At 39.6% G+C, this 26,363-nt stretch overlaps 1 protein-coding gene and 1 long non-coding RNA gene across 2 annotated transcripts in view; one reads left to right on the top strand and one right to left on the bottom strand.

Moving 5' to 3' along the window:
- LOC104318357 (excitatory amino acid transporter 1) overlaps nt 1-17,294 on the top strand; it is a 90,853-nt gene extending 73,559 nt beyond the window's left edge. The window contains exons 6-10 of the mRNA XM_009919579.2: nt 7,128-7,423; nt 9,102-9,335; nt 11,466-11,660; nt 13,121-13,255; nt 14,706-17,294. Of these exons, the coding sequence (XP_009917881.2) occupies nt 7,128-7,423; nt 9,102-9,335; nt 11,466-11,660; nt 13,121-13,255; nt 14,706-14,904 (1,059 nt within the window). The 3' untranslated portion in view covers nt 14,905-17,294. The remainder of the gene's footprint in view (nt 1-7,127; nt 7,424-9,101; nt 9,336-11,465; nt 11,661-13,120; nt 13,256-14,705) is intronic.
- The window catches only part of LOC138683450 (uncharacterized), a 630,921-nt gene that overhangs the window by 51,017 nt on the left and 553,541 nt on the right, over nt 1-26,363 (bottom strand). The window lies entirely within an intron of this gene.

Genomic DNA, 26,363 nt, shown 5'->3' with positions numbered 1-26,363 from the left:
AAAAATGTTTATACCAGAAGAAATGGAAATCACTATGACTGAATTTGAAGTGGGAATTAGTAAGGTTTTTAACCTTCATTACCTAAAAGGTGAGGTCCTGGAAAAATCTTCAATTAGGAGTCATGGGAACAAACTACCTCATCAGTTTTAAGATACGGCTTGAAAAATTCATTCAATAAAGTATCCTACAGCAACAGGAAACTCAACTGAGTGACTAGCAGTCCTAAAGCTATGTTCTTAATTAAAGATGTCCTATAGATTCTGTTTACATTAAGTATATTGTATTTCTCATGTGCTTTACAGCTTAAAGGGATCTCCTAAAAATGGTTCAAAAAACAGGAATTATTTAATGAAAGTTTTTTCTGACTTTCATCAGCAGATACGCTTACTGAATCACCAGGATTTTAAATGTCATACTGATACTATTACTTTTTGAATCAGGTACCAAAACCTAGATTTTTAGGCATAAGTTATTTTGTTGAACCAGATTTGTTACACTAAAAACATTTAAAAGGAGAAACAAGTATGTATAAGATTCATAGGTATCCAGATGACTTTGTACATCTGACTCCATAACTTTCTTTTCAAAAGTTTACATCAGGTTTTTCATGTTTCTCAGAAGATTTATGAAGAAGGATGCTTCATCTGGCACTAATCTGGTTCTGTAACACCATGTTTGCTGGCCCAAACACAAAACACACTACTCATAGTAGTCCGCACTCAAAGGCATAATACTGATCCACAGCTTTGCACACCTGGGAACCATCACTGGCATATACACTCCACATTCAAATCACATATTTTGATATATTAGGTGCTCACATTCTTTCTTATAGCATCCTTAGGCAGGTTTTTTCCCTGACAGAGATCTGCACTGGAACCCACTGGAAGGTTTTTCTTTCTTTCTCACCATGGACAGCAGACAGGTCCTCTAGTGACTGTGTTAGGATTCACAGCAAATTTTGAACTTGTTATTTCTCCATCAAGAGCAAGCACCTGCCAAAGCAGCTCCACTAACACACAGGACCAACTATCATTTCAAAGTTTTTTAACCTCAAAAGATCAACTGTTACTCAAATTTTGTAACACTAAGATGTGGAAAATTGTGTTTTCCTTCGCGTAATTCATTTTAGTAAAGTAAAATTACTTTTCTGGATGTGGAATTGCTCTCATGCAAAATGAAATGGAAGTGCTGTGTGGAGAGGGGTAACCAAGGTGGGAAGGGCTTCTAGATGGAGTTGAAAAAGCTTTTATAAGATTGCTGCTGGGAGAAGAAGATCCAGGAAGGAAGATTGGGACCTTAGGACTCATTTAGGAAGGATCCTCCTAAATTTTCTGCTGCTTCTCATTTAGCCTTCTGTTCCTTTGGATTCCCTTTCCTGTTCTTCTTTCCCAGCAAGTATGTGAGGCAAAGCTGCCTCCTCTTGCTGCTTCTTCTCCTTCTTTACACATTTTCTTCCCCAGAAACAGGAAGAATGGTGGAACAAAATGCCCCTTTGCCTCCAAAACGGCCCCCCCATTGTAGATCCCAGAAGCCAGGAGAAGCCCCTGTAGGAAAGAAAGTGTGGTGGGTTGACCTTGGCTAGCTGCCAGGTGCCCACCGAGCCGCTCTATCACTCCCCCACCTCAACTGGACGGGGGAGAGAAAATATAACGAGAGGCTCGTGGGTCGAGATAAAGACAGAGAGGTCACTCAGCGATTACCATCATGGGCAAAACAAACTTGACTTGGGGAAATTGTTATTGACAATTAACAATGGAGTGGGGTAATGAGAAATAAGAACAAAACTAAAAACACCTTCCCCCCACCCCTCCCTTCTTCTTGGGCTCAACTTCACTCCCAAATTCTCTACCTCCTCCCCCCGAGCAGTGCAGGGGGACAGGGAATGGGGTTTGCGGTCAATTCATTACGCGTTGTCTCTGCCACTCCTTCCTCCTCACACTCTTCCCCTTCTCCAGCATGGGGTCCCACCCATGGGAGACAGTCCTTCACAAACTTCTCCAACGTGGGCCCTTCCCATGGGCTGCAGTTATTCATGAACTGCTCCAGCATGGGCCCTTTCCATGGGGTGCAGTCCTTCAGGAATGGCCTGCTCCAACGTGGGTCCCCTGCAGGGCCACAGGTCCTGCCAGAAAACCTGTCCCAGAATGGGCTCTCTATGAGGTCACAGCTTCCTTGGAGGCACATCCACCTGCTCTGGCATGGGGTCCTCCACAGGCTGCAGGGTGGACACCTGCTCAACTGTGGACCTCCATGGGCTTCAGAGGGTCAACCTGCTTCACCGTAGTCCTCAGCACGGGCTGCAGGGAAATCTCTGCTCCAGTGCCTGAAGCACCTCCTCCCCATCCTTCTTCACTGACCTTGGTGTCTGCAGAGTTCTTTCTCTCACATATTCTCACTCCTCTCTCCCAGCTGCTGTTACGCAGCTGTTTTTACCACAGAGGCACTACCACCATCGCTGATTGGCTCAGCCTTGGCCAGCAGCGGGTCCGTCTTGGAGCTGGCTGGCACTGGCTCTGTCTGACATGGGGGAAGATTCTGGAATCTTCTCACAGAAGCCACCCCTGTAGCTCCCCCACTATGACAGGAAAGCTAAGGAAATCCTTACATTCAAACCTTTCAGCTGAGAACTGGAAAAACCAATTCAGGCCGAGGTGATGGCATTCAGCCCCATGCCCCAGGAAAGTGTAGGGGGACAAAGAGCTACCCTTGCCTAGCAGACCAGGTTAAGAAGAATAATCTGGAAAATGTTGGGCTTTAGCTTCACTCTGTTCTCCACTAGTTACTCTCTCTCTCTCCCTGTGAAAGACCAAAGTTCTGTTGGCACCCTGTCTCTATCAGGACCTCCTCCAATTAAATCAGTGGCAGCTAGGGATCACTGGAAACAGCAGATTGTTAATCCAAACAGCATACTTTCTGGTACTGGTTATTTCCATATGACATATGTTGCTACCTTCACTATGCACTGATCATTTGGGGGCTTTTGTGATTGTTATCAGTAACAGAAGAATCTGAAAAGACTGACTGCTGATAAATATTACACACTTACCTAAAGCTAGATTATTTTGTTCAAAATCTTCTCTATACTCCTATATTCACCTGCAATTTAGGGATATCTAAATAAATCTTTGGATTTATCTTTCAACTCTGACCATTATCTCTTCATTTCTCTTTCTTTGCTGAATTCAAAGATGCTATCTATCATGGGGCTAAGCAGTTCTAAGCAGCCTCTTGTTAGGCAGATACTGCATTTAACTCCCTGTTCTTTCTGCTGTGCTCTGGAGATATGTCAAAAGCCAAAAGAAACACAAGTGAATTTGGGACATCAAGAGAAGGAGAATCAGTCTAACAATTTCAGGAGGGTCATTATGTTATGAATAGGTGGAATTTGAAGCCAGCCAAAGCTTAAAGAACTAGAAAGGTGCATCTGATAGCTGCATTTCTTCTGAGCTATTTTTAATTAATATTTGTTCCTGAACTCATTCGTACAAAGGAGATCGGAAGTGTTAATCTCACATCCAGACATGTGTCGTGGTTGAACCCCCAGCCAGCAACTAAGCGCCACGCAGCCGCTCACTCACTTCCACCCCAAAAAGTGGGATGGGGGAGAGAATCAGAAAAAAATTATAAAACTCATGGGTTGAGTTAAAACAGTTTAATAGAAGTGAAAGGAAGAAACTAATAATGATAATAATAACAATAATAAAATGACAATAATAATAATAAAATGAAATGAAATATACAAAACAAGTGATGCACAATGCAATTAATCACCACTCGCTGACCAATGTCCAGTTAGTTCCCGAGCAGCGATCCACCCCCCCAGGCCAACTCCCCCCAGTTTATATACTAGACATGACATCACATGGTATGGAATACCCCTTTGGCCACTTTGGGTCAGCTGCCCTGGCTGTGTCCCCTCCCAACTTCTTGTGCCCCTCCAGCCTTCTTACTGGCTGGGCATGAGAAGCTGAAAAATCCTTGACTTAGTCTAAACATTACTTGGCAACAACTGAAAATATCAGTGTGTTATCAATATTCTTCTCATACTGAACCCAAAACATATCACTATACCAGCTACTAGAAAGAAAATTAACTCTATCCCAGCTGAAACCAGGACACCTATCCTCTTGAAGGTTCTCTTTCCTCCTGTCACTTCCTATAAACAGTTGGCTTTTTCACCATTCCACACACAGAACATTTGTTTTATGGTGGTCAAGCAATCTTGTATTTTGCCTTAAGTGTCATCTGAAAAAGCACTAACAAGCATAAACCTCAACCTACTCTTTTTCCTTGGTAGATATCTCCCTTGCATTTCCCGTGTTTGGTTTTCCCTTATTTCTTTTGCTTCACCAGGAACCTTCTCATGATTTTTGATAGACAACTTTGAGCATAAGAAGACAGGCACATCCACAAAGTTATCCTTAACCTCATTTAGCAATAATGAAAGAAAGACTAGTTCAGACAACTGTCTCAGAGCAAATAAAGTTGCTCTGATTCCTGTTGCTCAGATTGCCATTTTGAATGTCACTCTAAATAAACTGTTTCTGCACTGTTCTGGAAAGGGTTCTAGAGAGACTGTTCTCCCTAGGCTAAAGATAACATTCCTGAATACTTAAGTCTGAACAACAGGATGGGTCAACAGATAAGATCTACATCTCCGTGTACCAGTCTAGCTGAAATGAAAATAGACTTTGCTATGTGAGGTCCTAAAATCCGTATTATATCCCTAAAGAGACTTAACTAATAAAGGATTAAAGGCATCCTCCTGCTGGGACAGAATTCCAGAATCAGCACAAAAAAGAAGGAATATGCTTCTTATAACCTAAAATTATTTTTAACTGGGTTTTTAAAGGTAAGAAACTTCACATGATTGTGCTTTCTCCCCTGTAGCTGCCCAACTTTTTCTCAGTCCCTTGTCACAATTTTTGAGCCCAATGGCCAGTTCCAACCTAATTTGATGGAAAAGGCGAGGGGGTGGGGGGCAGGTCTCAGAGAAATCAAAATTGTGCTGCCACTGAAAGAAAAGCTGTTTATGACTTAGCTCTTAACCTGTTCCAACAGGCAGCAGCCATTCAGCCAGGCAGCACGCATCTATCTAACACTGTCTAATAGCCATATCATGTGTTGCTTTTGATCTAGTCAAATAGGTAGGAATGAGAGAAGGACCTGAGGGTAATGGAGGAGAATCAGGACAAAGTCAGTTATGATGTGTCTAGGGAAAGTAGGGAATGACTAGGAAATATGGTAGGAAATTAGGCTTTAATTCCAGTCCTCATTAAGCAGCTTGCTTTTTTTATGTTTTTATGTCTAATCTGCATGCCCACAAGTCCAGCATAATTACACCCTTCAGATATTTGTATTAAGGAATTTTTACCTAACTTTTTTTTCTACTTTAAAACAGTAATAAAAATATACATATAATACAATTATCATACCGACACACTTTTTTTTTTAAAAAGTGTTTGATGTACAGTGTTAGGCAGTCTTTTAACACTCCTGTCACAACTGAAATAAAATCCCTTCAGTGATAACTTCTAGATAATTTCCACTCTAATACCTCTCTGTCACTTAAAGAGGCAATCTCATCCTTCCTTCCCTGGCTATGTAGTCCCAATCTCAGTGTTTTGCCCTCTCTGGCATTCATCTGATTCCTCAGCAGGCTGATTCACCTTCATAGCCTTTACCAAAAAAAATGCCATTTTTTTGCTTGATAAGTTTTCTGCCAATTTAAAAAGTAGGATTCGCTCATGGAGAGATCAAACTAGAACTGACACAGAGGAGAAATTATCACAGGTTGGATGGGAGTGGGTGAGGAAGTGAAACTGTGCTTTTCCATGTCAGCCAACTGTTGGAACAGCTCAGCTGTCTGCTCTAACCACAGCCCAAGTCTTAAAACTTTTTAGCAAATTTCATTTAAAACTCAAGGATATCTAAACTCCATGGAGATTTGTTCTGCTACATCTTATTCAGAAATTTTACATAAATATCCTCTAAGCAAGTTTTACTTGAAGTTCTGAAAGACTTAAAGCCTTCAGGGGATACAGCAAATATGCAGAAGGAGTGCATTAAAACTATTCAGGTCTGGAAAATAACAGAAAATTAAGTCAGTGTTGCTAGATGCTGATATTCAGGTTGCCCATCTTAGTCATAAATACTCCATTTCACTCAAATACTTTCAGAGTGTGCAACAACCTCCAAATATTACTAATAATACTACAGCTCCTGGACTTATTTAGGGCTGTTTTGTTGGCAGGCCCAAAGAAATAAAAATCCAAAATTGCTGAATAACCTTGACACCAGCATCCCATTGCTTTTATATGGTATTTAGCATCCTGAGATATATTAGAAACATTTTACTAGTGATATTTAGGATTCTTTGCTCAAAAGAATTTAATCAGGACAGGACTGCAGAGCTTTTTGAGCCCAGAGAGAAATATTCAGGATACAAATTTCTCTTTGGAAAAGTATTAGGTGGTGAAAGACTGGTTTTCAAAGTAGACGTTTAGGAGCATATTGAGATTTTGAAATTTATTTGCCCAATCCATAATGGAACAATTTAAGATAGAACCCTGTTTTTAATTAAGGAAAGTGGTGATTTGTTACTGCAAAGCAGAGAAAACTAATGGCTTTGCCATAGCAAAGAAAAAAAGAGGTATGTTATATTTCAGTTACTTTCACTCTAATTTTTTCTAATTCAAAAAGATGAAAAAGGAAGGAAACTTCAAAGCACATGAAAATATTTCAACTAGCCAAATAAGGCCTATTTATTTAACAGTTGGGAAAATGTTGTTGGGAAAAATAACAATTTATTAAAATGCAAACTAAGAATCAATATTTTTGTCACAAAACTCATGAGCACGACAAATCTGCATCTTTGATTTTGACATATTTATGAGAAAGCAAGTTCTGGAAGCTAAAGGTGAAGCTTTAGCTCTTGAAGTTAATATGGATTATTGTTGCTTTCAGGAAAGCTAGGTTTTCATAATAGTACATTCTACCAACAAATATTACACAAAGAATTCAAATGTCCTACAATAGTAATTAATAATTTAATGTGTGATTTTTACCTTTGTTTGCTATAATTCACAGAATTCCTATCTTTCTTTTCTTTTTGTCTTACCAGTTCAAAACTAACTATGAAAAGAGAATGTTTAAAGTAGACATTTCATCCAATGACACATCCACAGTGGCTTCCATATTAAGTAATGTGTCAGAAGCAATGGAAACCCACACCCGAATGAAAGAGGAAGTAGTTCCTGTTCCAGGTTCTGTAAATGGAGTGAATGCCCTTGGCTTGGTGGTTTTCTCAATAAGCTTTGGCCTGGTAATTGGAAGCATGAAGGAGCAAGGTCAGGCATTAAAAGACTTCTTTGATAGCTTAAATGAGGCTATCATGAGATTGGTAGCTCTAATAATGTGGTGAGTGCCTCTTTGATAAATTCTATATTAAGTTACTAACAATATTTTTTCATCCCAGTTATGCACTGGATAGCAAGAGTCTGGCAGGAAGTCAGACAATATGATCTTAACTACCTTGTAGCTTTTTTTGTAAATGAACCCAAGAACTGTAATTCTGTATATCAATAATTTGCCCAAACAAACCTATTCTTTCAGTGTGTTTCAGTGTGTTTAGCTTTTGACAAAAAAATCAAGGTATATGGCAGAATTTGCCAAGCTTATACAGAGCCATTCCATGTCTTCATAAAGACAGAGATCACAACAGCATGCTATCGAAGTTTCCTTATAACCTACTCTGACTTCAGTAAAGGAAAATGACAAACCTCTCCCATAATCTTATTTCTACACAGCAAGACCTTGTTATCATTAGTTTCCAACACAACTGGTTCCTGCAGTTGTGTAGTGTATATGTATGTCCCTGCACTGTAGCTGTACTGCCTACAGATACACATAATTTTGCTATTTTCTTTATTGTGCTCAACAGGTAAATAAAACCAATACCTTTTCCTTCAAACATTAGATATGAAGTCTTTTCAACAATAAAGATTTATTATTTGTCAGGTAGAAGGTTAATTATGAAAAGAAATTATGTCTTGTTGCCACCTTTACTACAGAAAACAACCAAACAAATCAACTCCAAAAGCGTAAAAACTACCCAAGAGCACACACACATATGTTGTAGTACTAGATACAAAACTAAAAATAAATATATTTTTTCCAGTGAGTAAAATTTTATTCTGCCAGGAAACATCTACACAAAGCAAAAATCTTTTCTCCTTCTTTATGAGCTCACTTAAGATGATAAAGCAGTGGATGAGAATTATTACTGCTGAGACATTTCTACATGGATTTGATAGCTGAAAGTGCAATTGAGATATGCTGGATAAATTTTGTTCTGTGGTAACTCAGTATAAAAAGACAAGGGGTCATTTATGGAAATAAGGCTGTATCAGAAGTCCAGCTGCAGCAGGATTATGTTAGAGATTTATGCTCAACACTAGCTCCTTCTTCATCTGTAGCTGTGCTTGCCGATAGAAAAAAGCAGATGATACCACCTTTGTTGCTGCCCCACAATGCAGCTAACCTCTGTCATACAGATGGCTTCATGCTAAAGTATTTTTCCAGTGTCCCACTGGATAAAATAGGGCACGGCCAGAAGTAGCTTGAAATCATCAGAAGTTAGCCTTCTGTGTGGATTCCTTCCCCAACAACATGGGAAACAACACTGGAGAGATAATAGAACTGGGCACTTGGCATAGTCTCCAACTATGTTGGTTGAGCCTTCATCCATACAGACAGAATTATAACAGAATTGGCTAAACTAGCTTTTAAATGACACTTGAATTCCAAAGGGAGCTCATCTCCCTACATGTCTGAAAGGCATGTTATACATCTTCTTGAAATCCTTACCAGGTTCTGAAACCAACAGAGCCTATAAGAAACATTCACTGCTGTGGTTTCATCCAGGTTAAACCATTAAGAGTTAAAGAGTTAAACTCTTGGGCTGCTTCTGAATAATTACAGTCATCCTACCAGCAAAATCCTACATTCATGCATGCATATAAACACAAAAGGTACGGATGGGGGAGTAGATTTCTACTTTGTTCAGTGCAATACTAATTTGATTTCTTATTTGCAGGTATGCACCACTTGGAATCCTCTTCTTAATTGCTGGAAAAATTGTTGAGATGGAAGATACGGGTGTGATCGGTGGTCAGCTTGCCATGTATACTGTAACAGTTATCATCGGTTTGCTAATTCATGCTGTCATTGTCCTACCTCTTCTCTACTTCCTGATCACTCATAAGAATCCTTGGGTATTTATTGGAGGCCTAATCCAGGCATTAGTCACAGCTTTGGGAACATCTTCCAGGTATAATACAATATTTTAAGGCCATATTGGTTTTATAATATTATTGGTTTGAGAAACAACTTTGCCTAATGTAATTGGTTAACTCCATATTCAAATATTCACTTGGGCACTTTATTTCAGTTCCACTGCTCTCCGACAGAGATGATTATTATCATTATATTAATTTGAAGTCTATTTTCTATGAGAACCCTTGAACAGAGATGAAATAGGTCTGTTTGGTGATGCAGACTATGGCTGGAACCCTTGTGACTTTGATTAGCCTTGGTGTTTGAGATTTGTAAGTAGTTTGTAATGGCTTGCTGATAAAGGATGCTGCTGGCAAGGGAAGTTTTACATTTGTGCGTGGCAAAATGGAACAGCAAACAGGAAGGTTCAGAGGGGATTCTGAGAGAGCTTGAGAGCCCTTCTTGGCAAGTGACATTCTGTGCTCAAAATCCTGATAGCCAATGATGGATATCAGAAATGCAATAGAAATGCCATTTTTGCTCTTTGTTCATGAAATCATAGGGATTTCATATGAATAATAAACCTCTTTGCATCTATGATGAAAAGAAACATTTTTGTAAGCTGTCGTGGTTTAACCCCAGCCAGCAACTAAGCACCACGCAGCCGCTCACTCACTCCCCCCCACCCAGTGGGATGGGGGAGAAAATTGGGAAAAGAAGTAAAACTCGTCAGTTGAGATAAGAACGGTTTAATAGAACAGAAAGGAAGAAACTAATAATGATAATGATAACACTAATAAAATGACAACAGTAATAATAAAAGGATTGGAATATACAAATGATGTACACTGCAATTGCTCACCACCTGCCATTCGACGCCCAGTTAGTCCCCGAGCAGCAATCCCCCCACTCCCCCCAGTTTCTATACTAGATGTGGTGTCACATGGTATGGAATACCCCATTGGTTAGTTTGGGTCAGCTGCCCTGGCTGTGTCCCCTCCCAACTTCTTGTGCCCCTCCAGCCTTCTTGCTGGCTGGGCATGAGAAGCTGAAAAATCCTTGACTTAGTCTAAACATTACTTAGCAACACCTGTAAACATCAGTGTGTTATCAACATTCTTCTCATACCTAGCTCAAAAACATAGCACTATACCAGCTACTAGGAAGACAATTAACTCTATCCCAGCTGAAACCAGGACATAAGCAAATATATATTTCTACACCATATGACCTTTCATAAAACACCTTCCATTTTAATAGATTTTAAAAGCATCTCCTAAAGACAGATGTTTTCAGTCAGCCATTCCATATAACTAAATTCAAGACCCTGGTGTTTGGGATTATTCTGAAGATCTGGATGAGACAATATTGGGACCATTAATGTAGAATCTGATTAAGTTTTGTATCACTGAAAAAGCTCTTTAGGACTTTAAAAAATTATGCCAGTATATTAATGGGTAGAGAGGGATGATTACTAATTTCACATTTGACATTTTAATGTCAATCCTTGAAAATTTGTGGAATGCCTAAAAGGGAATTTGATTAATAATGATTTTAAAAGGAAGATAATATAACTAAAGCCAGTCAATATAGTTTAAGAAAAAATAAACTCGGAGGGCGGGGGGGGGGGAAGGCAGTGGCTGTGTGCTGCTTAGCTGCCTACTGGGGTTAACCCACAAGTGGTAAAATAATGTAATCATCCATCAGAATGCCCTTTTCAGGGGAGCCAGCAAATAAAGATGAGAAAAACATGCTGTTTACTGAAGGGTTGAATAGCTCAATGTGTATAAATTCAGGAAAACAATGCTTAGGGGTGATTCAATCATAACTCAATGACATCAAAAACGGGAAGTGGTAATTTTTAAATAGATTCTTCTGCCTAGCATGCTAAAGTATAACAAAATCTGGTGACAAAATACTGAAGTTAGACACATTCAGACTAGGGACTACATAGAGAGTGACAGTAATTAACCATTGGAAAAACCTTCCAAGAGCATCAGGAGAACCACCATCATTAGAAGTGTTTAAATCCAGCCTTGGCATTTTTTTTTTAAATATTCTGGTAGATCACATAAAAATTAAGACAATTAGAACAATCTATCTTGTCATCACAAAGCATGACAATCTTTTCATTCCCTCTTTGTAGAATTTATATCATGTATTACCTTCTTTCTTTTTGTTTCAGTTCTGCAACACTACCTGTTACATTTAAGTGTCTAGAAGAAATAAATGGAGTGGACAAACGAGTTACAAGATTTGTACTCCCAGTTGGTGCTACAATTAATATGGATGGAACTGCTTTATACGAGGCTTTGGCTGCAATTTTCATTGCACAGGTTAACAACTTTGATCTGAACTTTGGACAGATTATCACAATCAGGTACAGAAGCCATTATTACATCTAATAAAAGCACCTTTGTGATGACTCCTTCTTGCCATTCTATGTGGGATTAAATAAAAGCATCTAGAGCTAAAAATGAGAACTGCTACAGTAGCTGAATAACTATAATGATTTACATCTTCTGCACAGAAGAGGCCCCCCAGCAGATATTCTCCATTAGGTAAACCTTTAAAAAACTGTAGCATGATACACCTATCACTGGACTTAGTAGAATCAACAAGAACAGTTTTTAATAACTTTTAAATTTTATTTCTTAAGAACTCATGCAGCTTTTGGGAGCTGTAGACTTGCAATCAGTACCAGATAGTTTCTAATGCACGTACAAAGCAGTAGCATAAGAGCATCACAGTGGCATGGTACAGTGCTAATGCTAGGAGAGGTAATGTTTTCCTAGTCATGATGGTCTCAGGATACAAGTAGAGCAAGCTGTGTAAGGAGCAGTAATACCTTTTATTACATCAGCTGATAGAGGTAGAGAAGATGGGTATGTTCTCAAGCACACAAGCCTTCATGTTTGAAATAGAACAGCAAACAACTCACTAAGTACCACTAGATGATAACTGATCTGCATTAATTTATTATGTTACTCAAACAGTTTAAGAGAAAAGGGTGATGGGTACATGTGCAGAAGAAAGAAATGTCAGCAAGGGGAGAGGGGGACACTGTAGGACAGAGAGACAGGTATTTTATCACTCAGAAACACTGAAAGTTCAGATATGGTGAACTGGGAATGTAGAAGATTTTCAAGCAGAAGTGCTTCTCTCCATAAAAAACACCAGCTTAATTCAATATTCATCAACAGAAGGCAAAACTCTGTCTTCACACTCCAAGGCAATAGTTCCACATTCATTAGTACTAGAGCTTCTCCCTGCCAAATCACCTGACAAAACAAATTCTTCCTAAACTAGGTGTGAACAAGCATATTTCTATCAAGTTACTAGACTGTATGATTCAGGGATTCTGGCAGCTTTCTGTTTTCTGATGGCTGAATGCCAACTGCTGGAGGACAGATACTTCACCTAACACAAAGTTATAGTGAGATGGACAGAGAATAAAAGTTCTTTCATTAGATCTGCCAGGACAAAATTACCTCCTCAGACTTTCTTTGAACATGTTTTAGCTTATGGAGTGAGTTTGTTCAATGGGTGGGGGCATGTAGCTATAATGTTTTTGTCTGGCCCTTAGCATCTAGTAAGGGATTTAACGTCTAACAAAATCATGTTTCCAGGGTTCTGGATAAAGGTTTAGTGTAAACATTTTGGATTAAGATTCACACTCCCCTGCAGCTGTGTAGCGTTCAGATTAGGGACTGGGCTTATCTTTTTCTTTACTACTGAGCAAATGCTTTCTTGCTTCATATCTGTTTTTAATGTTTGCCAGATGATAAGGAGAGTTTATTATGGAAGTCAATTAATTGCTCTTGCCATCTCTTTGCACAGCATCACAGCTACAGCTGCCAGTATTGGGGCTGCAGGGATTCCTCAAGCTGGACTGGTCACCATGGTCATTGTGCTTACATCAGTAGGTTTGCCTACAGATGATATCACTCTTATCATTGCAGTGGACTGGTTCTTGTAAGTATTTTTATGGAGTCACTAAGGGCTTAGACCATATTTAGAAATGCAATAGCCAGGGACATTTTGGCAATACTGTGATCAGTGGTGTACTTTTGCTGTGGAAGGCAGTTGGAAAGAAGTGTTAAAAAGAATCACAATTTCATGCGATTAATGTATTTTCTTAGAGGGGTGTTACTTAATGATGGTTCCTCTTGCATGCAAAAGGGTTACTTAGAAACCTGGATCCTTAGGTTACTAAGAAAACTTTCAGACACAGTGTAATTCTATCAGCAAAGAATTGCTTTAGTCTTCTATTTTTCGTAAGCTGTCAATGAAAACCTTTCCATCAATCAGGCTCAGAGCTGGTTCAGACCCAACCCAGTTCATTGCAGCCCTGCTGACTATCTAATCCAGGAAAGGTTCATATGTCTACTCCATGGACACAGAATTGAAAAACAGTTATGTAACTCTCTCATCCAGCCACCACAATGTATTGCCCTTCAGTTTTTCCATTCCTCTGTCTGTAAAAGACTAACTGACACCTGTAGGTATATGGGGAAATCCCTTAGGTCCAGGAACTAAATCAAAGGCAGGTTTCCTCCAACCTCTATTTTGTCTAACCCCTATTAGTTATAGTTTCCAGAGGCTTTTACCCTTCAGTCTTCTTGAGTGATCCCTGCAATAAGTTACCCATGTCATTATCAGAACATGATGTCTTCAAATGATTATTGGAACAGATTGCCCAGAGAGGTTGTAGATGCCCCATCCCTGGAAACATTCAAAGTCAGGTTGGATGGGGCTCTGAGCAACCTGATCTAGTTGAAGATGTTCCTTCTCATTGCAGGGGGGTTGGACTAGATGACCTTTAAAGGTCCCTTCCAACCCAAACCATTGTATGATTCTATGGTTTTATGATTTTCTAACCACATGCCCATAACCTTATGTAGGTGGACACTTATCGAATAACAGTGCCAGTCAGTCCTCATCAAGCTGCCTCTTACGTCTTCTGGGCAGAGCCCTCTAAGACGGCTGAATTGTTGTAGTTTACTTTGAATCATTTTAGCAGAATTCTACCCTAAATTACTGACCGTAGTTTAGGGTCAGGAGGGAAATGACCCTAACAAGGTAGATTCTTATTGGCTTACGTGTTCAGAGGATATAAACCCAAATGACCAGAGTATAGAAATGCCTCCGAGAAGCATCTGCCGTATGCTCCCTTTGTCGTTCATCATCATCACACAGCTGTTTCTTGCTGTGAAGCTGCCAAGAGTATTAACACGTTTTGTAGCTCCAAATCCTAGTATATTTGTTAATTTCTGTAGAAGGAATCATGGCATTAACAGTTCAGATAAATTAATATACATAAAACTGCTGAATCATCTAGTAGCTATTTAAAGGTCATTTTAACAGCTAGTCTGCGTGCTTCCCTGAACAAGCGATCAAGTCAAGGCTAACTATTTCTTCTTAGGGATCGTCTCCGTACCACTACCAATGTCTTGGGAGACTCCATCGGAGCAGGAATTGTTGAACATTTATCACAGCATGAGCTGAAGAACAGGGATGCTGAGATGGGTAATTCTGTGATAGAGGAGAATGAAATGAAGAAACCATACCAACTGATCTCACAAGAAAATGAGAAACCATTAGCTAGTGAAACCAAGATGTAGGGTAAAGAAGACATGAGTCCAACACTACAAGTGTGGAAAACACATGCTTTTTCCAACCATTTATATCTTGAATTCACCAAGTTCACTTATTCCTTGTTTTCTCCCTTTATGCTAGCACTGAAAGAATTAATGAAAATATATTCCAAATTAGCAGTGATCAAGGTTTATGTTGGCTTCCCATTTAAAAAAAAAATTAACAGGCAGCAACACTGGTCCTGCTAGACATGTACTAACTGAGGATAAATAAAGAGAGATTGTTAATTAAATTTTAAAAAAGTAAAATCAGTGTATATGCTACTCAGTCCTGTAAATGTGATCTTATTCTTTTTCTTTCATTCTTTTTTTTTTTTTATGAACTGGAAAGTAAAAACAGAAAACAGAGCCTGAAAATGGTTTTATTTTTTTAAATACCTGTTGCAAAATTCCTAACATCTAAAAACACACAATCAATACTTCTAACTTGATAACTGCAACCAGCTAAGTAAATTAACTGGGTTTTTGCTTTTTATCTGATGTTTTTTTCTCTAGTGTTATATCCTTGTTTAAATACTAGCAGGACAATAAAAAGAAGGACATTAATTAAAAGGATAAAACAGGAGAAGATATATAAGTAAAGAAAAAAATACCCCCAATGAGCAGTTTTATCAGCTGAGTTGAAATATTTCTGAGAAAGTGATTTTATCTGGACATAGTTTTTTGCATTAGCCTCAGCTGATCTTGTCAAAAACTTAGCCTAGTCAGCTCCCACTGACTTAAAGATATTTACGTATGTATATATGTACCTCCACTCTATTTGTCCCCTTAATTTCAACATCACAACCTAGTTGAACAATCTAAGTGTGTTTTGTAGGAGCAAGGCCCTAGGCTGTATTGACTCTGGAACAGAAAACGTGTCTTCATGTCTCTGAAAAAAAAGATAGCATACTCTGGGTACACTAATTATCTACTTAATAAGCAATAATAAGAATAGAAGGCAGTGCCAGATGCTCAGAACCTAAAGGGACTGGATTCTAAATCTGAATCCCTGAGACCAACAGGAGGTTTTCTGATTGGAAACCTCCCAAATGCTTGGCCATTCCACTGATAAATTATAAAGCTATTACCTGGATTTACATTTTTCCATCTGGAGAAGAAGGTTCCCTATCTCAATGTGAAATTTCAAAATCCTTGTGTGTTTATCAGCAGCATCTCAAAAAGAAAAAAAGAGCCCTTTAGAAAGTAAAACTAATGGGTGCATTTTTAATTTTTACTAGGAAAAATATATAAATTGTGAAATAGTAAATACTATAATAAATGTTGAAATTTTAATTAGAAAGGATTTTAAAGCACAATATTGTAGGTTTCTTTCAGGGAATAGATAAGGAAAGACTGAAAAGGGGAGATAATGCACTTGTAATCCTATAGCTTTTTTTGTTCATTTCAACGTTATTCCCTGATTAAGCCATTTTTTAGAAATACACATTATGTATTTTTTCCTTTTTGCCTTGTGTTATTATAGAGGTTAAACTGGAAAGATTTATAATGCAGTTACAGTTGAGGGAATGAAGTAATATTAATCAAAGGCACAATAGTGTTGAGTGATCTTTTTTATTTAAATGTTCAGTTCTCTTCATTCTCCCTCCCCCCACCAAAGAATTCTGATAGAAATTAAGGATTCCCTTGCAATGTCCCAGTTGCCACTCAAAAAAATATTCAATATGTTGCTCTTGTCACTAAAAGAACATAAATATGGTGTACAAGTAACTGTAGTGAAAACGTCAGCATGCTGGTTGAAGGCAAACCTTTTCCCATGTTTAGAGCAATGAGACAAGACTGTTTTATTCAGGACTGAAAACTCCTGCCTGTCTTCTCCAGTTGAGTAACCCAGAAAACACGAGCAGGAAATCTCCAGTGAATTAAGTGAGCAGGATTTAATACAGAGTATTGAGCAGTCAAACCTACAAAGCTCTAAATGAATCTCTGACTGAAAGAAAACAAGTATGGGGTGGGGTTTTTTTGCTAACAGAATGCAAATCTAGGATACAGACAGATATTTTCTGATAAATAATTAGAGATATTTTTATATAGATGCTGTATTCAAAAATGTGTGTATAAATGTTAACAGTAGAATTTATGGTATAACAATTTAATTTTTGTTAAGACTTTGTTTGGAAATACATTGCAAAGACAATGTAAATGGCTGTCTTTCTATGACATCAGCTGAGAAAAATGAATTGTGTCACAAAGAATGTGATCTTTTTTTATACTAACTTTGTTTCTTATGGAAAGTAGGTATTATAGAAAGATTCCCTTCCCCATGCCTCATTGGTTTTGCATTGGTATGCACCCAGAGTGGATTGAGAAACATTATTTTGTAGATGTATTTTCAATAAAAATAGTTTTACATTACTGCTTTTCTGTCATTTAGGATTTCTTTCAAAGGCTCTGTAACAGAAGCTTCACACAAACTCAGAGCAAACTCATAATATGGGATTTCAGAAATTCCAGACCATTTTATACAGCAGGGCTTTGATATATCAGGGCTTCCTCACTTCAAATACCTGCTTACGGTTTCATGATCAAAAATAAATAAATAAGTGAAACTGACAAAAGAAGGCAAGGAAGTGGGGAGGGAGTACAATTAAAAATTAAAAGAACCAACATTATTCCAATTTAAGCTCATTCAAATTCAAGTATATAAATTCATATTGATATCAGCAAAATATTAAAAAAATAAGCATTTATATTTTCATTGATTCAGATACTACAAAGCTGCCAGTTCATTATGGATGTGTAATTAGATGGTCCAAAACTCAAAAAGGTCATTGTGCCATGGGAAGCAAAATACATCCATTGACTGGGGTATTACAATGTTGCAACATTACAGTCATCCTAGACAATCCACTGTTTTTCTCACATAAGTGGTTTGTGATGGTGTCAGGGTTCATTCGGCAACAACTTCAGCTAGCAGAGTTATCATCTAGTGGAAGTGAATGTCTTCTCAGAAGTACTGGGAAGGTATAAAAGAAAGACACGAGCTGAATCGCATCTGGAAAGCTGTGTTGGTTGGTGTTGTGGTTTAACCCCAGCCAGCAACTAAGCACCACGCAGCTGCTCACTCACTTCCCCCCTCACCCAGTGGGATGGGGGAGAAAATTGGGAAAAGAAGTAAAACTCGTCGGTTGAGATAAGAACGGTTTAATAGAACAGAAAAGAAGAAACTAATAATGATAATGATAACACTAATAAAATGACAACAGTAATAATAAAAGGATTGGAATGTACAAATGATGCACAGTGCAATTGCTCACCACCCGCCGATTGACGCCCAGTTAGTCCCCGAGCAGCGATCCCCCCACTCCCCCCAGTTTATATACTAGACATGACATGACATGGTATGGAATACCCCTTTGGCCAGTTGGAGTCAGCTGCCCTGGCTGTGTCCCCTCCCAACTTCTTGTGCCCCTCCAGCCTTCTTGCTGGCTGGGCATGAGAAGCTGAAAAATCCTTGACTTTAGTCTAAACATTACTTAGCAACAACTGAAAACATCAGTGTTACCAACATTCTTCTCATACCTAGCTCAAAAACATAGCACTATACCAGCTACTAGGAAGACAATTAACTCTATCCCAGCTGAAACCAGGACAGTTGGAGCAGATGGAGGCAGCAGGGAGAAGTCCTGCCTTCCTGAACATACACCAACAAACCACTGGACAATGACTTCTATTAATTTGTCTGTGGTATTTTGAGTGAAAACAATATATATGTTCAACCATATTATTTTTTTTTTAATTTCAGAGAAGACATGGTGTTATAAAGCACATAAGTGTACTTTTCCCTTTTTTTTTTTTTTTAGTTATCTACTCATTCATTCACTCAATCTTTGTATTTCTAGAATTACTATCATGATGGGAAGAGCTAAAGAAAGAGAGTTAGTGTATTACTTGGAGGTATTACTAGCACAGTGGCCTCACTCTTCTGTGCCCCCATGCAGAATAAAGATCTCTGGTATTCCATAATTTTTCAGCAGTGTTTTCATTTGGAAGTTGGGGTACAAAACAGCCACACCATTCTTAGGCAAGAATTTATGTCTCTGTAACAGTGTGTGGCCAGTATAAAGCAAAGTGATCATGCATGTGGAAAATCAACAACTGGCACAGGAAAGTACTTCTGTCTTCCTTTCTGAAGGACTGGATTTGCACAAGTGACATTTGTGTTCCAATGCAGGCACAACTGATGAGAAATTTAGGGCATTTTTTTTTTTTTTTTCAACTGACACTGTAACACGTGCTTGGTTTAATAAAGTTACAATGGAAATGGTACAGAAGAGTATATCTTGCTTCTAGTGTGATCAACTGTGCTAATTGTGATCAGCAGTGTGTGTGATCAACTTGCTTTTAGTGTGATCAACTATTTCGCAGAACAGGATAAAAAAACTGAGATGAACCGATAGATCACTCCCTGTCTGGATTTGTGTCATCTTTTTAAGAGGTCAGCTTACACTGGTGTTACAGAGGCATGCACAATCAAATCCAACAGATGTTAAAGCTCAGATTTATTCTTCAGTAAAAAGTTAGTTAGAACTCTGGTAACATTTATAAACAACAGGCTCAATGATGTAAGGGGAATTAGTACTACACAGCTGACTTAAGAATCCTTGAGATTTAAAAATGATGACTCAAAATGCGCATATCACTCACCTAAAAGCTGAGGGCTCTCTACATCGAGGCGTTACCTCGGGCAGTGCCCCGACCCAAGGGGGAGTCCCTGACTGCAGACCCGCTGCTCCCAGGAGGACTGATTCCAACATGTCCTCCAGCGGGACCCCCTTTATACCCTTGTCGAATTTGATCTGTGGTCATTTAATCCCTATTGGCCAAAAGGTCACTTCAGTGTACCTGGTGCATCTCAACTGGTCAGTTCAAATTTCAACCTGTGGCCTCTAGGGTTTGTAGGGTTTGGGGTTTTTTTCCTCTCCTCCCTGCCTGGAGAAGTTTTGTTTCCTGTTCGGAGGGGGGTGGGGGGGTGTGGGGGGTGTTGTACTGCCACAACTGGAAGTATGCAGTAATAAAGAGGGAGATGGAGAAAGACTTCTCCAGTTCCATGCCAACCTGAAAACCCAGACTTGCAAAATCAGTGAGGCAGCAAGATTCCTTCTGATAACAAAGAACTATAATCAGATTATATAATCCTGCATGGTAAGCCCTTTCTTTTCCCCCACCTGGTTCCTTAGATGTCTCTAAGATACCCAGAGGTATCTAAAATTCCAAAATTTTAGTACAAGAGCACTTGCATCTCTAACCAAAGTTTTTGTTCAGCATGCCTCATTGCACAACTAGGGCTGCACAAATAATTGATTTTTCACTTCAGTGAGATAACTGAAAAACTGGGGAGAATAATTCTTCCAGGGCATCATGAAACATTGTTTTTATTGCTTAAAAAAAAAAGAACAGTCTCTTTATTTCAGGTATAATGAAATGTTTCGTTCTCCACTTCTTGAAACATCCTATCTCATTTCTGGATCACTTTTACTCTATTTTAAATTAAAACAAACTCAGCTGTAAAATGAACTGTAACTCTGAAATAAAATATTGAACCATTTTGCTAGGAAAATGTCAAAATGAAATATTTCAACTTTTCTATAATATCTCCTCACTTTAAAGCCAATTGTATTTACAGAAGTTGGCATGGCTTCACAAGTACTTGCTTCAAAACTGCATTTTTCAGCAATATATTTTTATATGAACACTTTTTCTTTGCTCTTTACAACTTCCCTTCTCTAGACATTGCACATTTTTCTGCTTTTCCTGATTGCTCAGATTTTTTCTTCATTGTACCATTGGCTTTTTAATAGTTTTTTAAAACTCCTTAAAATGATAAAAAACAACTCTTTCTTGATATTTTTCCAATATTATTATTACTCTTGCTCCTAAACTTGTGTTCATTTCCTGCATAATTTTTTTTCAGTGCCTCAACCAGATTCCTATTTTCTGCAGTACCATATTCCTCTCTCCATCTATCCCATTTCCTGTCTCTGCTCTAACCTTCATTTTTACAGTTTGTCCTCCAAGAACTCCACTGCAGCAAGTCTTCATAAACCCAGATTCAGGTCTCAATAGTACCCTTGGTCTCCTTCATAAACCTAGACAAGACTCTCCGCCTTTCTGTGTTTTGTTTCCCCATCAGTAAAATGGGGACAATAGCGTTGCCCTAGCACCAGGGTTGTTTCCAGAGAAATCAAGATTGTGGAGAGTGTACAATGAAAATGACACACATACCTGGATCATGTCTTGTGTACCATCCAAACCCTGAGGATTTGCCCCTAGTGCATAGGACCTTTGTATTGTTATCTCCTGTGCTCTAGATACTTGAGTTGTATTTGAGAATTTATATTACCTTCACTTCAAAACAAAACTTAAATGAATTTGTTCATCATAATTGTACATAAAAACAGGCCAAATCCTGTGGTGCTTGCTGGCCCCTTTCACTGGCAAAACTATGAATAGCAATAGGGAGAAGGATAAAATAAAGATCTGACTTGGATTTCATGCACAGGGAATAAACTACAGTGCAAATATATTCAGAATAAAATTAGTACTGATGACAGATGGTGACTGTCATTTGGTCTGAGCAGGTGCTACACAAATCTTCCTTCACAGATGTGCTGATTCACCTTGTTCATGACCTGCAGTTCCCCTCCTATTCGAATCCCGCTCCTCTCCCAGGCAGAAACTCATGGCCATGCCAAATTGCCTGGTGGTTTTGTGATATGCACAAATGGGGACTGGGATGAGACCACCCAACTTGCTTTCATTTACAGGCTAAGCCAGGATGTAGGACTGAATCTCCAGAAGAAAAAGACTACAGTACTAACCCACTGTACCACTTAGCCTCCACACTACAAAAGAGCTATTCAGATACTGCCAACGCTTCATTTTTAGATGTACTGTGGCTCTCTAACAATCAGGCTCCTAAAAAAATGCAAAAAGTTTCCCAGTAGTGACAGCCAAAACTTTTGTCTCGTTGGATTATGCTGCCATCGTGTGGCAAGTGTTTTTACAAGTAACATTTTCCCTCCAATTAAAAAAAATTAAGTTAAATCCGCTGATGAACAGTTTAGCACAATACTTAACGTTTGCTTCAGCTGCAGAATGTTATTGTTATTTGTCGTGGTGTCCTGGTTTCAGCTGGGATAGAGTTAACTGTCTTCCTAGTAGCTGGTACAGTGCTATGTTTTGAGTTCAGTATGTGAAGAATGTTGATAACACTGATGTTTTCAGTTGTTGCTCAGTAGTGTTTAGACTAGAGTCAAGGATTTTCCAGCTTCTCATGCCCAGCCAGGGCACCTGACCCAAACTGGCCAACAGTGTATTCCATACCATGTGACGTCCCATCTAGTTTAGGAACTGGGAAGTGGGGGGTGGGGAATCGCCGCTCGGGGACTGGCTGGGTGTCGGTCGGCGGGTGGTGAGCAATTGCCCTGCGCATCATTTGTACATTTCAATCCTTTTATTACTACTGTTGTCATTTTATTAGTGTTATCATTATCATTATTAGTTTCTTCTTTTCTGTTCTATTAAATCGTTCTTATCTCAACCCACGAGTTTTACTTCTTTTCCTGATTTTCTCCCCCATCCCACTGGATGGGGGGGAGTGAGTGAGCGGCTGCGTGGTGCTTAGTTGCTGGCTGGGGTTAAACCACGACAGCACCACGCAGCCGCTCACTCACCCCCCCCACCCAGCGGGATGCGGGAGAGAATCAGGGAAAAAAAAAAAGTAAAACTCGTGGGTTGAGATAAGAACAGTTTAATAGAACAGAAAGGAAGAAACTAATAATGATAATAATCAAAATATTAAAATAAATATCATAATAATAAAAGGATTGGCATATACAAGTTATGCACAATGCAATTGCTCACTACCTGCCAACTGATGCCCAGTTAGTACCCAAGCCATGATTCCTCCCAGTCCCACCCCCCCCCAGTTTATATACTTGATGTGATGTCACATGGTATGGAGGTAAAACTCATGGGTTGAGATAAGAACAGTTTAATAGCACAGAAAAGAAGAAACTAATAATGATAATGGTAACACTAATAAAATGACAATAGTAATAAGAGGAGGATTGGAATATGCAAGTGATGCACAATGCAATTACTCGCCGACCGACGCCCAGTTAGTCCCCGAGCAGCAATCCCCCCACCCCCCACCCCAGTTTATATACTAGACGTGACGTCCCATGGTATGGAATATCCTGTTGGCCACTTTGGGTCAGCTGCCCTGGCTGTGTCCCCTCCCAACTTCTTGTGCCCCTCCAGCCTTTTTGCTGGCTGGGCATGAGAAGCTGAAAAATACTTGACTTTAGTCTAAACATTACTTAGCAACAACTGAAAACATCAGTGTTATCAACATTCTTCTCATACCTAGCTCAAAAACATAGCACTATACCAACCACTAGCAAGACAATTAACTCTATCCCATCTGAAACCAGGACATTATTATAATCCAATTTATTCACATAAAGAACATACTCATTCATCTTGTCCTTTGTTCAGCACAGCCTTAAAGAGGTTCAGCTGTGAACACCTGCATTCTTCTTATATTGACTCTTTTGCGTGTGTGTGTGTGTGTGTGTGTGTTCATTTTTCTGTGCTTTATGTGAGCATCTCTCAGGCAAGATAAAGGTGTCTTCAGGAAAATGTGTACCACAGTTCCTGAAACACTCTTTTAGATATTGGGGGAATGGTCATATATGGACTAATTTGCTAACACTGTGGAGCTTCACACAATTATTAATCTCTCTTCCACTCTCATTGGTTTGATTTGAAGAGGCTTTCTCCTAGTAATCTGCTGTTCCTCAAGGTGCTATGAAAATGCTAGATTTCCACACTTGGAATCTATACCTGCCGAACCTTGTCCCTATTGACACATATAGATAGTACATAGACATAATGCATTTTGAAGGGACTTGAGAGTCAGGCCAAATGTTAGTCTTTCTACAAGAACCCTTGATTAACACCTAATTGAAAAGTATCATCCAGGGTGTCAGCTGTGGCCAAAGAGCATCTGATGAAGAGAAGAACATACAAAACTTTTAAGTTTCCTTGCTCCTAAGACAGAGTCTGGCCCAGGCCAGTTCCTGTTCTCAACCACTCTAACCTGCCAACAAGTTACAGAGCCCCTCAGAGTACAGACAAAGGATGAGCACTGCACCTTTCTTACATGTGTTCCCTCCTGGTGGGCTGATGATTTGCCTCAAAGATCTCTGACTATGTCAAAATTCAGATGAGTCAGATGAGATCTTCCAGGGCCATATCCACCAGCTATGCAGCTGCTCTCTGCTGGATGTAGCAAACACTATGTGGCATCTGGCCAGGGCCTGAGCTTTTCCTTTGCAAACCATGGAGCTGGAAATTGATGGTTAACATCTTTCAAGAAGAGCTATTTTCTGCTTTCACACTTGTAATGCTGTGTGTGCTCATGTGTATGATATGTTATCTTCCTTTGCAGCATGTTACAAAGTTTCCTTGTTAAACCTTTTACAAAACTGACATGGCTTCCCTATACACAGATGTCTCTTCTAGACCTGGAGCAGCAAGATCTGCTTCCTAGATCTCCCAGTAAGTACCATTTTGCAGTTTGGGCAATGTAAGAAAGGCCAGGTGAAATAGTGAACAAAATGTCACATCTTCTCATCTCCTGTTTTTCTATTCCTTAATTAATTTCAGCAATTCCAACTTTCTTTCAGAGTAGCCTGGTAAGTATCGATACAAAGCTGTACAGCTGCACTCTGCTGTTTTCCAGTCAATCCACTCATGCACAGAAAGCTCAAAGTCTGAAGCACAGAGACTTGAGCTCATCCACATGTACTTTCCTGAAATACTGCTTTTGTCATTGTGATGTTTCTGCTACTTTATGCAATATTCTCTTAAAGAACTTGGGGAATTATTGGGAAAGAGAAAACAAAAACTCCAGAAAACAGATTCCTTTCCAGATTCATCCCACTCCTTTGATTGAAGAGAGCAACAATAGATAAAGAAAGACAGTACAGTAATTCATCATCTGTTAATGAAACTGCTGTCAGTATCAATCACTGAAGAGCTCAGTTTAAAAATTTTTAAGACAAAGAAAATCAATTAATTAAGAAATTATTATTTAAAATGTTCTTGTGAAAATGTTTTATGTTTTTTTCATCTTTGGTTAGTGTTGGTTGATCTTGGCTAGACACCAGGTGCCCGCCAAAGCTGCTCTAGCACTCCCCCTCCTCAGCTGGACAGGGAAGAGAAAATATAATGAAAGGCTCATGGGTCGAGATAAGAAGAGGGAGAGATCACTCAGCAATTACCGTCATGGGCAAAAAAGACTTGACTCAGGGAAATTAGTTTAATTTATTACCAATCAAATCAGAGTAGGGTAATGAGAAATAAAACCAAATCTTAAAACACCTTCCCTCCACCCCTCCCTTCTTCCCAGGCTCAACTTCACTCCTGAATTCTCTACCTCCTCCCCCCGAGCAGTGCAGGGGGACGGGGAACAGGTGTTGTGGTCAGTTCATCACACATTGTCTCCGCTGCTCTTTCCTCCTCACACTCTTCCCCTGCTCCAGCATGGGGTCCATCCCACAGGAGACAGACCTTCACGAACTTCTCCAACATGGGTCCTTCCCACGGGCTGCAGTTCTTCACAAACTGCTCCAGCATGGGTCCTTTCCATGGGGTCACAAGTCCTGCCAGCAAACCTGCTCCAGCATGGGCTCCTCTCTCCACGGGTCCACAGGTCCTGCCAGGAGCCTGCTCCAGTGTGAGCTCTCCATGGGGTCACAGCCTCCTTCGTGCGCATCCACCTGCTCCGGCGTGGGGTCCTCCATGGGCTGCAGGTGGGTATCTGCTCCACTATGGACCTCCATGGGCTGCAGGGGGACAGCCTGCCTCACCATGGTCTTCTACATGGGCTGCAGGGGAGTCTCTGCTCTGGCACCTGGAGCACCTCCTCCCCCTCCTTCTTCACTGACCTTGGTGTCTGCAGTTTCACATATTCTTAATCCTCTCTCTGGCTGCTGTTGCGCAGCAGGTTTTTTTCCCCCTTCTTAAATATGTTATCACAGAGGCACTGCCACCATCACTGATTGGCTCGGCCTTGCCCAGCGGCGGGTCCATCTTGGAGCCGGCTGGCATTGGATCTATCAGACATGGGGGAAGTTTCTAGCAGTTTCTCACAGAAGCCACTCCTGTAGCCCCCCCCCCCGCTACCAAAGCCTTGCCATGCAAACCCAATACAGTTAGCAAATCTATGAAAGCATTTTATCAAAAGCAAGTTTCCTAGAAAACCCAGCAGAAGGGTATTTAGAAATGGCATGCTATGAAGTTGCTAAGTTTTCTCTTTCTCCTGCAAGGCACTGAGCATTATAAATTTTGTGTTGAAAAGCAGTTCTGAAAAAAAAGTATGCAAAAGATTTGCATCATATGTCAAATCAGACTTA

Source organism: Haliaeetus albicilla, chromosome W, assembly GCF_947461875.1.
Source record: "Haliaeetus albicilla chromosome W, bHalAlb1.1, whole genome shotgun sequence".
Lineage (NCBI taxonomy): Eukaryota > Metazoa > Chordata > Aves > Accipitriformes > Accipitridae > Haliaeetus > Haliaeetus albicilla.
This window is presented reverse-complemented; position numbering and strand designations above follow the sequence as displayed.